Source organism: Platichthys flesus, chromosome 6, assembly GCF_949316205.1.
Source record: "Platichthys flesus chromosome 6, fPlaFle2.1, whole genome shotgun sequence".
Classification (NCBI taxonomy): domain Eukaryota; kingdom Metazoa; phylum Chordata; class Actinopteri; order Pleuronectiformes; family Pleuronectidae; genus Platichthys; species Platichthys flesus.
The window spans coordinates 10,594,527-10,607,565 of NC_084950.1; the positions used below are offsets into that span (position 1 = coordinate 10,594,527).

At 40.8% G+C, this 13,039-nt stretch overlaps 1 protein-coding gene across 3 annotated transcripts in view; it reads right to left on the reverse strand.

Moving 5' to 3' along the window:
- Positions 1–13,039, reverse strand: part of banp (BTG3 associated nuclear protein) — a 31,424-nt gene that overhangs the window by 18,142 nt on the left and 243 nt on the right. For 2 of the 3 annotated variants that reach the window (XM_062390369.1, XM_062390370.1), the window contains exons 2-11: positions 11,323–11,401; positions 10,964–11,073; positions 10,634–10,833; positions 10,312–10,401; positions 10,053–10,225; positions 8,527–8,766; positions 6,917–7,075; positions 4,148–4,266; positions 2,934–3,005; positions 616–660 (exon numbers count right to left, since the gene is read on the reverse strand). In XM_062390369.1, the coding sequence (XP_062246353.1) occupies positions 616–660; positions 2,934–3,005; positions 4,148–4,266; positions 6,917–7,075; positions 8,527–8,766; positions 10,053–10,225; positions 10,312–10,401; positions 10,634–10,833; positions 10,964–11,073; positions 11,323–11,392 (1,278 nt within the window). In that variant the 5' untranslated portion in view covers positions 11,393–11,401. Of the gene's footprint in view, positions 1–615; positions 661–2,933; positions 3,006–4,147; positions 4,267–6,916; positions 7,076–8,526; positions 8,767–10,052; positions 10,226–10,311; positions 10,402–10,633; positions 10,834–10,963; positions 11,074–11,322; positions 11,402–13,039 lie in introns of those variants that run through there. The other variant, XM_062390371.1, reaches the window with a different exon arrangement.

Consider the following 13,039-nt stretch of genomic DNA (forward strand, 5'->3'; position numbering starts at 1 on the left):
GAGCCAGTATAACAGAGGATATGACGGTGACGTGACCATACAAGAAGTCGGCAAGCTTCCCTACCCTGAATGGCAGAAACATTCAGCATCTGTCAGACGCAGTCGCATGAAAAAACAAACACTGGCATAGTTTGAACTGTTGTGCAAATAAATCCTTTCAGAAACCACTGCTGAAATGAACGAAGAGAGCCAAAGCTACAGTGACACCTCAAGCCAGATGATTGAAATCCCAGTACTGAAACATTAATATGTGGTTGTGATTTGGATTGGGGGGAATGCTTTATGACTGATGATTGGACTAGTGAGGTACTTGGTGGCATTATGAGATAATATAGATGCCTGTCTTTGTTTCTTCATGTCTGCGGAATCAGAGGAACAAAGAGACTGCTCATACATCCCAGAGGGTTTACGACAACGGGAAACATGAATCACTAGTGGAAGATATGAGGAGGAATGCATTAGGCTGACCAAAGTCCTTTCTCTAACACCAAAACCAGACATATACACAAATTCTGTCATCCAGTCTGTGTTAGCAATGGATTTGCAGAAAAGTATGGAAAGATGCCAATATGAGTACAAAAACTTTTATTGCGTTTACTAGAAATGTGTTCTTACCTGTCCATCCTGTCCAACATGTACCTGGTGGATCTGGAGGTTTCCCTACAACAGAGAAATAACAAGTCATGACTTCATACTGCTGATACACACAATTATTTGGCATATAAATATCAATGGTAAAACTGTCAAAAAGGGAATGAAGCCATGCATTAGATCTAAAGTGTGCCCCTCCCTCACAATGTGCACAGTGTGCTGCAAGACATGGTCTGAGAGGTTGTTGAACTGTTTCGACAGGGGTATGCAGGGTTTGGCAGAAGTGTGCTCACACATTATGACATAAGGAAGAGAAGTGGATGCAGTGTCCTTGTATATACATCTGTTTTGTCATTTCTGGCTGCACAGAGACTTCTAGCTAAACAGAAACGGACGGACATTTGCACAGACACGAGCCCATCACAGTCTCGTTAAGATGCAATGACCATCATAAAGAACTCTGAACATGTGCAGTGACATTTACATGGTCAGATGAGGATATCCTCAAAGCCATGCTCAGTCGACCCCATATCTCAGCTGTTTTCTTGCTAATTGTAATTTCATTTATATACAAAGCACTGACTGTGTTGCCATATGGCCCAAGAGCGGTGTAATCTCTCTAACAGCTCATTTCCTTTTCAAGCACCCTAAAACCCATGTCTGTGATGAAAGAGGCCCGTTCCTAATGAAAACATCTTCTGCGAGTGGCAGTTGGAGAAGTGGGATTTGGTTGCTAAGCTTTGAACTCCAAAAAACAAACAATATCATGCAATGGGAAGGAGAGAGGAGAAAAAAATATCTGGACTCAGCCACAAAGAGCAGGAAAAGCTTAAGGGATTTTCTGCCTCCAATTCACTCGCTCTCTCACTCAATTGTGCATTTGTCCCTCTGAGCAACTTTTAGCACAACTGAAGAGGAAATGAGAAAAACACTTGGTAAAGGTATCGCTTGCATCTGTATAATATTCAAGTTGTCATGCATGTGTGGCATCTATCATGTGATACATGTGATTATGTGTGTGTGTATGTGTGTACGTGTGTACGTTTTCTGTACACAGGCTGGCGCCTTGAAATAAACCTCTCTCCCACATCCTCTAAATCGTTAACAATAATGCTGACATGGAAATTCCTCTTCAGCAGTTGGTTTGGTTTGGAATTCGATTCTGATTTCAACTGGCAGAACAAGACTGAGTGTGCAGGCAGAGATGTCTGCTGAGGGGACACGAGACATCTGGGCATTACATATAAACAAAAGTTATAACCTCATGCGTAAGCAGACGGATACATAAACATTAAGAAGCTCTACAACAAACATCTGCTGATGACTTTAATGTTGTTAGGTATGGCTCGGGTGCATTCACTGGGACCAATATTGGCACACGGATATATACAAGGCTCAAAGGGCACATAAATATTTCAGTGAATTTAACGTAATTTATTTGACAGATTAGAAAAATAACTTTGATCCGTGTGACTCTTTTTAAAGGTTGACTAGTTTACAGTCTACAGCATGTGAGTTGTGCAATTACAATATGTCCAGTGATTGGGAAAAGGCAATAGCTATTACACAGAACATAACGGTATAAATGGTAAAGTGGTAAATTGAAAACTGTGTTTAGTGAGAGCTGTATTTAATACTAGTTATGACGATGTGTGACATCGCCACAGTGTTGGTGTAGGAATAGAGGCTGTGCCAATAGTTTCCAGTTTACAAGTGCTCTTGACTTCCACAGCTTGCCAACAAGAAAGATATACAAAAGTATCTTGCCAAAAGAGAAAGGTTAGCAATGGTGATCGAAAACATCATCACATCATGCCCATGCCCTTATTTCTGTTGAGGTGGTTTCATTAGAGCGTCGACCTATTTCAAGTAGGTGTGTTGAGTCTTAATAAACACTGTGATATATCCTTGCTAATGCATATTTATCAAATATATAAGCTCAGATATTGGGGACATCATATCACTGCATAAAAATCAAATAACATTATGAACTTGATCCATGTATTTTTTATGTAAATAAATCTAATAAAGCTCTAATTTATTGTCATAAATGCCAGTTTTATTGAGAAATTAAATAATGAATATGAAAAAGGTTAAGATTTCATGTTGGTGAAATTCAAACCCACGATTTATAGCCAAATATAATCACAGCCCAAATTTTCTTCAGAGCAAACCACTTCTACCTCAAACATGAGTTCACTGTTATATTTTGTCTGGAGACAAATTCCCCTGAGTGGCTGAGAAACGTTATACAACATGAAGAATGACTGAAGACAAGGAGTGGTTTGTTGTTTCTCTTTTTCTCTTTCTCCCTCTCACACAAACACAGACACACATCTTACCTCACTGTCCTGTGTGATCTGCACCTCCTCCCCTTGTGGCACCTGAGCAATGTGCAGCTGACCCTGTGGAATCTGAAAGAGACGGATGGAGCATGAGAGACAAAAAAGAGCTGGAACAATAACAAAAACATGATCAATGAATGACTATGTAATGGCGTTTGTTTCCTTTATGATAAATACCGTTTTCATCCATCAAAAAGATTATACAATTATATAATTATGTTTGCAGTGGTGAGTCACTCCAGGTATGTTTGCTTGATTTCCTCGGCTGTATTAACAACTCTTATAAATGTCATCCTCATGTGCACTTTATCTGTAGTTACTGCACACTGAGCTCCCTCTAGTCCACATTCTGCCTTACTTTTCTCCCCATCTGTCCGCCCTCTATCTTTTACGCCTGCTCCTTCCTTTATCAGATGAGACACTTATCATCACTGCCTCCAAAAACATGCATCATGCAGCAACCTACTAACAACAGAAATACTCAACACTGTAAATTATGTGGAGTTCACATTTCATAGTGTATGCACCATTGAGTCCAGGTGCAGAGCAGAAATTGCTCCTCTAATGTTCTCAAAGTAGAACAAGGCTGTTATAATCAGGGCTACTTTTGTTTGGTTAGACACAGGCACTTGTAACTCAAGGACAAGATGATCTAATTCACTTTCCTCGTGGAAAAAACCCAAATAACAAACTTCCCACGCCCTCCGTTTTTATCACGAAGAGATGGGACACACGACAAAGAGACAAGTTGCTCTCATTCCACTAATGAGTGATACAGTAATGAATAATTCTGAATACATTTCATCAATTTCACACACACAGTGCTCGATATCTTAAGATCTACTGCAGGTCATAGAGGTTAAGTTGTCAGTTCCACTCTTGTTCCTCACGATGAGATATTCTGGGTCTAATCCCATCCTCTTCGTCAGCCCACATATGATGCAGTTGTGGGCTTGTGACCTTTGACCACTCCTTCGTTGACCTAAACTGTACTACATAACTGCAGAGTGTGTCACATAAACAATACAGAATGTGGTGGGAGGCATGATCTCTCCCCAAACACTGCGTATCCTGCTCAACGGATCACTTAGATGACAGCCGCCACAGAAAGAGACATGGACATCTGTATCTATTTGTTGTGTTTACTTGTACAAAGAATATTTGCTTATGGATTCAGAGGAAAAATAAGGGATGAAATGTCTGATACTCACCACTTGAACTTGTCCATCCTCGCCAATACGGTGGAACTGGACCTGCTGATTGGCCAGTGTGTAGTGCAAGGTTTGCTGGGTGGCAGCGTCGATCTGGGTTTCTTCTGCGATGCCTCCCTCTGGTTAGGAGGACAAGAAGAGTTGTCACTAATGCGGTTAAGTGTACAGTGGAAGTAGGTCAGGAATATTGTGCAAGTGATTGCAGCATACATCATAACGAGAATGAGGTCTCTGAAGACGCAGACGCAGGCAGACACACAATCCCACACACACCCACGCATGATCACGCACGAGGACTCGGTAACCTCATATCAAAAAAAAAACTGGCTGATTACTAGGCCATCTGCTGGATGACAATGTGTTTATACTTCATCCAACGCCTAAACACACAACAAGAACTCCTCAGCTAAGCATCCAAAAACACTCACGGTCTAGCTGTCAAGCACAAACTACAGTTCTCAGTCTAAACACTCGCTATCAGACAAGTGGTCTGAAAACTCCTGCATGGATTCGTCACATCACCTCCGCAGCACGCCGGGGACATCCAGACATCATGTCATCAGTCAGCGATGGCATAGCACTCAGCGACAGTGGCATTTACACCACAGGCCGTTAAATTACAACCTCTGCTCTGACTTCAAAAAGGGCGGCAATAAAAAGACCATTTGGGAAAAGTGAGGACTGATGGGATTTGAGATAATTTCTTGTAACAGACCATGCAACGGTTATCATTGCTGAGATTTGGCTTTAAATTATATATACCATACAGTTCATATCACATACAACTCACTCCTTCTGTTTTGAGTTATGTTTCTTTGAAAAGTAGGGCTGTCTCCCATCTTTCATTATTACAGCTATGCACTGTTTTATGGAAATAATCCTTACTCCTTTTGTTTGCCAGATGCAGACGCAGGACGCAGGTGGCTTGTAGAGACTTTTGTTTTGGCCAGAGCCCTACTGGCCGGTTCACTGGTAAATAATGCTCTTCAAAGCAGAATAATCGCTTCTTTCTGGCCACTTAAAATGTAATCTGATAAAGGAATGAATGGTTATGTAGAGTGTGTCTTTGCCTGTTTGTGCATGCACCATCTGAACTCATATTTGTGTTGTACACGCCGGGGTGTGTGGCCCCGAGAAGGCAGGATCTAACTAGTGTGTGTTCACAGGATATTTGGGTTTCCCCTGCAGTCTAACTTTTCCCTGGTCAGAGGTGAGAGTTGATGGCTCACAGGGAGGGAGGGACAGCAAGCATTGTGTGCAGATTACAACCATCTGCAGAAATACACACTGTCAAGAGTTCCCACTCTCTTCTAGAGATAATTTTTCAGGACTTTTCTCTGGGCATTTTCAGTGAGGATCTAGTTGGCAGGATAGACAGACTTATGTTCCTCTCTGTGAAATTGAGTGATTTAAAAAACGTGCAGTCTATGGCTTTAATTTAGCTAGGAAATCATGTCTTTAAGGCTTAAAAATTAAGATAAATTTGTTATACTAGTACGACCTTCACTAATTTACTACTATTTTCTCCTCTGAACTAACCATTTAAACGTTACTGGGTGCAATCTGAAGAAAACTTTTGTGAGAATCATAATACAGCTTTGGCAGGTACAGTTGAGAAGCCGATACGACTTGAGTAAAGACGTCCTCCAGGTTTGCAGAAAATAAACACTTGCATCCATTTCTTTTCTGATTTGTTGAACACTGGTTTACTTCACAGATCAAGGTTGACAAGAATCTGAAATTCATTTGATGACGGCACAAAGATAATACGTTTCAACACTGTAAGCCAACTGATGTCACACACTGCTCCACTAAAACCAATAGAAACTGAAAACCAGTGGTGGCGTCACTGGCCTGTAAGCAAAGGAAAAGGAAAGCAGATGTCTCTCTTTCTGAGATCCCAGTGCTGTGCACCTTCCTTGATTTTAAAAACAACCAGAGAAACGTAGCAACGTTATCTGTGGTTTCCTCAGACCACAGAGATAAATGTTAATGTGCTCACTCCCACAGCATTTCACAAGGAACGTGTCAGAAAGGTCCAAAGACTTCTTAAATTCAAAGATTCAGACTGCTTTTTAACAAGTTGGAAATCACACCAGTCATATATACCATTACCAGGTGAGGACATAATGCATGACTCTTTGTGTTGCTTGTAATATTTACTTATTTCAGATCTGAAGAAATGGGATGATTCAGATATTCTATTTCACTTTCTCTGCAGCCATATTTCCTTCTTCATGCTGTTTTTTAAATATGTTTGTGATAAAGATGTTAGGGTAAATATTGTCCTGGACCAAATGTAAAAATTGTTATGGAAAGTTACTTTAAAAACAATCTTCACATAAGTCATTATGAGTTCAAAATGTCTCTCTCTTTCTCTCTCATTCTGTTGTTGTCCTTTCTTTCTTTCTTTGATGACAGTCATAATCTTAAATCATACACACTAGTTTGAAGTAAATAAGTTGTCCTTAGTGGACATTTTAATTACTCAAAGGCACAAATAAACAACTCAAGTCATCACTGTTCAGTGTCACACAGGATGTAAACATGAAGTTGCAATTATGTATTTTTCTTGAGGTTATTTTGTTCACAACAAATTATCTGCACACAAACACCACCACATCGCAGTAAGCACGTTCCATGTTTGTGGGATACAGAATACCAATCTAGGGAGGTCTAACAGAGTATTTCTAAATAAATGAAATCTTCTTCTCAGCAAAACAGAGGAATACCTGCTTTACAGCTCGCTGTGAAGAGTCTGTACTTTACCTGTGACTGAACCGCGAGGTGTGCGTTTGGAGAAGCTCTTGACCGCTAGACTCTGGCCGCGCTGCTTGCGTCTCCAGGCTGTGCGACACTTTGAGTCGATGCTTTGCTTGATGCGGTACCAGTCTGACTCAGTGATGCCAAATTTGTGGAACAAGTGACCTGTGGGTTCATGGAAAGGTCAAAGGTCATTAAAACGTGTTCTTTTTTCTTCAGATTTAGATTCCTGCTTGGTTATCGGCTCATTTAATCTATACATGAATAATGTTGATTATCAGTTTCAGAAATGTTTTACCCACTAGTGTCAGTATCAGCTGGGCTATAGAATGGATATATTCTTAAACTGGAGATCATAAAAACTATATGTGTAAAAACTGAAGAAAACATTGTCCTCTTTTCCACAGTCCACACCCTTTAAACTAGTACTGTTAACCGGGCCTGAGTGTGTCTCATCCCTCCCTCCGTGCAGATATATGCAGAGGAGATTGGATGCAGCTGCATTTGGTGGCTGTCTACCTTGGTGTTATGAAGTGTTTAAAGAGGGTGAGTCGCTTGACAGCTCATTTCTACATAAATTAACAACGCAGCAACAGCCCCAGGGTAGAAATTAGATAGATGTGGAGCAGATGCATATCTCGTGCATAGTCGGATGGCATTGTATGGCAGCCCTTACACACCTGATGGGTCCTGTACAGGCAGGCAGGGCAGGTGCTCCTTAATTCCTTTTCCCTTTTTTAAGCAGGCAGAATGAGTCACCCAAAAGTCACCTGGCACTGCTCCAGCCTCAGAATTCTTCTATGTCAGGTCTAATTTGAATATATCTACACACACCCATACTGCTGTAAGGAAATACTGATAACCAGGAATACAAATGTTTGTATATCCCCTGCGGGGGGCACGAGATACACTATTTTGCATAGGCTACAGCATAGAGCCTCTCTTTAAAATGCAATGAGCCCTATAAATATATGTTTATCACAAGAGAAACTTCACAAATATCCATCTGTCTACCATCACAACCTTTGAGTCTCCTTAATCAGGAATCAAAGAGTTCAGTGAATTGAGGCTGACTCCATTAGGATCTTTCTAACAGACATGTGTTTGTCATTTAGAGTCTGGTATGTTATAAAATGTGTTGCACATTAATGCATGTGTGCAATGATGAATGCATGTTGTTACAACCCGCCTTGGGAATACACAATGCAGTCTATTTCTGTGTTTAATTCAGTGCCGCTTTGTTATGGAGCTGGGGGGATGAGATATGGGAAGGTCTCGGAGAGTTCATTTATCACTACAAGGGGACAAAGCATTAAACTCCGACTGAGTGATATTTATTAGTACAATTTCAATTATGAGGAAATCTTATAATAATCGTGAGATAAATTTCTGTCAGTAGACACCGCCTTGACAGATATTGGTGGGTCCTTTTGCCAATAAAGTGAACAAAGAATGATTTAGCTCTGAGAGGATCTGCCAGTGCTGGCAGCTGGTTCATGCAAGAAACTTTTTGTAAACTTATCATGCAATATAATAATATGTTTTCACAAAGTGAAGCATTTGGCATGAAATGTGTGCACTTGTCAATGGACAGATACTATAATGGCAGGACTCACAGCGAATGCCATAGATCATGAGCGGGTCCAGCTGCTTCTTGCCATGTTTGCCCTGCCCAGAGAGATTTGACATGGCCTGGACCTCCCGATGGAACAGGTAGTCCAACAGCGTCAGAGCCATTTTCTCTGCTGTGCGGCAGTTTGTGCTGATATGGAGCATATCAGCTGCAGACACCGGTGAACGAACTCGCGTCTCTGGGTTGTTCTCATCACCCAGCCAGGTGCCCTCTGGATAATCATCTAGAGAGCAGGAGGAGGAACAGTTACAGCTACAGAGCTCTATCAGCAAACCTGCATTCGGTTCATAGGCGAAGAACTGGGGTAGTGTGTAAATGCCACCTACTATTTTTTCACTGAAGAAAAGCTAAATATAACCACTGTATGGTATGTATAGATTCAGAGATAATTACACTGGTACAGTCACTGAGATCCTGTAATCTGCACTTTACAATACAACAGCACACCCATGTGGCAGTAAGAGCAAACTACATAGATTATGGCCAAACACATATTATTAAAGATATTCAAATGCAGAATATGTGGTTTGGCTGTTTTCTCACTGCAATTGTTAAATGTTAAGACCGCCACACAAAGTCACAGCATTAGAGACACTGCTCGGTAATATTGACTACTATTATTTTGTCATGGTAACCCAAAGCTGCAAACAAATAAACAAAATAATGTTCTCCCTTTCAAGGAAATCAAGATCTTCCTCAGTCCACTGAAAATAACCCAACCATCAAGGACCGCAAATAAAACAAATGTTAAACTACAGAAAATGATCATTATTATAGTATTTATCAATACAGTCTGACACAGAACAAGCACATTAAAACAGTTTGCTTTTGCGTTAAATACAGGGACCATGTGAAGAGTCACATTTTGACTCACTGTAGAAAGATGGCCCTCTAAAGAAACCATTAATCATTCTCTCCACCAGGAGGAGATATGATATGTAATTCATTCATTTGAGTATTTAATTGGCTTGGGGGGGCCGAACTTGTTTGTCTGCTGTTGGCCCAGGTATGTTTCGTATGCCAGCAGCCGAGACTCCAAGAAACAATTAGCCAGCTGACTCTGATGGATGACCTGATGAATTCAATCTAAAATGGTCAGACTTTCACAGCTTCAGTCTCTTATCACTCAAAGCAGGGATGGTCTAGTGGTTTGGGAGCTCCTGGAAAACTACCGCACCATAAAAGTCTATAACAGTGATTTGGACTTTTTAGCTTTATCTTTTGCTGTAAAAACAGTACACACATGACTGAATAATACAAGAAGAAAAGCACCGTTAAGAGAACCATTAAAGGGTTAGATCAATATGCAGTTCTGAAAAAATAGAGCAGTATATTTGCTATGTTGCTTGTCTGAAACATAGCAAATATTGTTATTATAATCCATCTTAAAGAAAGCAAGGGTATACGTCACATGCATATGTGGCAGTTATCAACTCCTCCTCCAGGGTTGTTTCATACACAAAAGTGATAGCGAGTGACTGTGTGTTTATCAATAGCTTAGACTCGTACCTTCTGAATTGAGCGTGATCAGTGTGACATTTTGGCCACTTTGCGCGTTGTTGGAATGGCCGCCATTGGAAACAGTGTCACTGGCCTCTGAACCACTCTCCTGCTCCTCCTGACTCTCATCAGGACCTGGCACCTTCACCAGAATCGTGTTATGCCGCCGCTTCGTCAAAGTGCTGAGAAGAAACGCAAATATACAATCAGTGGGTCAAACTTTTTCACATATCTAACTAGACTAGAAGTGTAAATGTGAGCCACTCACTTGCTGAGCAGATTCTCCAGCGGGGTGTCCTCTTGGCTAGAGCTCTTCGGGTGCTCACTGCTCACGATCACATTTGTTTGTGGAACAACACTGAGTAAGGAGTTGAAAAGCCAATGACAAATTGCACCATGAACTTCTGCTTTACTGTTTAAACTAACCCTAAGCAATGTGGCTCTGCTGGTCTATGAGCTCATAATACAGATTTGCAAAGATTACTAAAAGCTTTGTAAGAAAACGACACATACTTAAATTCTGATTCGTCTCCAGTGGATTGCACTCTAGTGGTTTAAAAAGTGTTGGTGGGCAAACATTTGTAGCTTACCATCGCACTTTGTTCCAAGTTTGAGTGGCCCCCTGAGGTGACCCTGCAACCATAGAAACCTGGATAGGACTTTTGGGACAGGGCACCATGCTGTCCAGTTTGTGTCCAAGGGCTTTGCACGTGGCATCCAGAGCCTGTAACTTGGACTCGATTCCCTCCAGTCGCTGGCTGATTGATGTGGTGAATGAAAAAAACAGGTTCTTGAAAGACAGAGAATAAGATCTCAAATGTATAATTTATCCACAACATTTGCATTTCTTCCATTATATGTGAAAATATGAAAAAAACAAAATTGTGCTTTACACAATGTCGATTATTCAAAGTTTGTACCTTAATAAAAGATAAGTCTTGGTTGTTGCTGTTGTTCTCTTGACTGGTGCTTAATTTCCTCTTTTTCCTCTGAGGCCTTTCTTCATCGTTTTCATGATTGTCCAGCAAGTCTGGCAAGAATCACACAGAGACACAGAACTCAACTCAAAACCTGACAACTTATGATTTTTTGTTTTCAAATTCACTATTGGATGTCGAGACAGTGGCTCTTATGTCCTTCTTCAATCTGACCAAACCGAATTTAAAATACTGTTACAATTGTTGAGTAAATGTTTAATAGAACATCACTTGCCAGAAACTTAATCATATTTGGTCAAGAAGTGAAGACATGTCAACACCATCCACAACGATTAGATTACCTGTTCGGTCCTCCTGGTTAAAGTCCTCCACTGTTATTTGCACAATGTCTTCTAAATCTTGCTCCGACATTGTTCACACCTGATATAGAATATAGAAAAAGTAGAACATCAAAAAATGTCTTTACTGACATGCTACTAAAAAGGTAGAATAAAACACCTGTTGTTGTTTAATGCTGTCTCTTGTACTTTAAATGTTTACTTCTTACACAAATGAAGTTTTCTCAAATAACATATAAACCTGCATTTCCCTTTTGTTTGTATGCTTCGGGGATATTTCAGAAAGTTCTTTTAGGACAATTAAACCCCAACACATCAATTTGAATGCATCACTTTACTGGTCCCGAGTAATTTTTATGTAATGTTCTCAACGTTTAGAGTTATTATATTATCTGTACCCAACATATCCGGGAACTGCATACAGTGCAAATATAAATGTGCTTTTCTGTGTGCCACTATTATCCCATTTGTTTAAATGTTTTACTGTTGTAATTTTAATAAGGCCATCTTCATAAGAGAAAGTTTTGATGTAAATCAATTTTGTTTTGATGATGCGATCAGTACTGTGTGCAAATGAAATTAAACTAAAAGGAGCAAAAACTAATGTCTATGCATCCCTTCAGCTAAGTCCACTTTATAGCTCCAACTACAGTGCATTCAACTCTACTAGTGGATTATTTGAGTTTACTTTTGAATTCATTTGCTTCTTAAGACAGAAGTTTTACGGTGAGAGAAGAAATTTACAACTATTTTTAAATGGTCAGTTTTTTGACGGCTTATACTGGCTGATGCCAGGTCAGTCCCCTTATGGAAATACAATGACAAAAACATAATATATTTATATGACATTTTTATTTAATGTGCTTATTTCAGTTAGCAACTTAAATAGTGCAATATAAACTGAACGATGGTCTGTGTGCAGTGATACGTCTCCTGAGTTGATGGAGATGATACCAAACACCAGGAGGGGGACTGTCACAGGGCGTTAAAGAGACAGAGGAGACAGTTGTCCTCACTCATCATGTGTCTGTCCTCTCCTGGCCTCATCCCTCCGGCTCTATGCTTATGTGTGTTGGCAGAATTTCAATCCACCACACAGTGAACATGGATTATAGATAATAACTATCAGTAAATGTCACTTTATGAATGACAACAGCTGACTTCATACTAACAGGGTCGTGTGCATTTGGACTGACAGTGACAGCAGCGAGCGTTAGCTCCGGTGCTAGCAGCGACGCGCAGAGGGTTGCAGCTGTTGTGGGACAACAATGCTCCCCCTCGATGCTTCCACCTAAAATTGAGACTTTTACAAATATCCCACAGTGCTGGAGGAGTCGGGCTAGCCAGGCTAACTGCGTCTGTCCTTGGAATCCAATGCTAACGGTGCGGCTACTTAGCTAATTGAGCGGGGAGGGGGGGTTATCGGCTATATTAAGTGTGTAAAGACAAAATAAAACAAACAACTGGCGCGAACATGGGTGTGGGGTGAGTTAAATGTCTCATCCCAGTCAACTAGTCACGTTATAAGCACCGCATAGCCGCCCAGGCCGGTGGGAAACCGACGAGCTAATGCTAGCTAGCGCTGCAGAGTGTGCACTTTGCAAGCTTTGCTTTGTAACGTTGAAGCTGGAGCTGCGGACTAAGCTAGCGTGGTGATTAGCATGCTACCGGGGCCTAAAGGCCTCGGAGGTGTAAAGCAACGATCCTAAACATTCAGGAT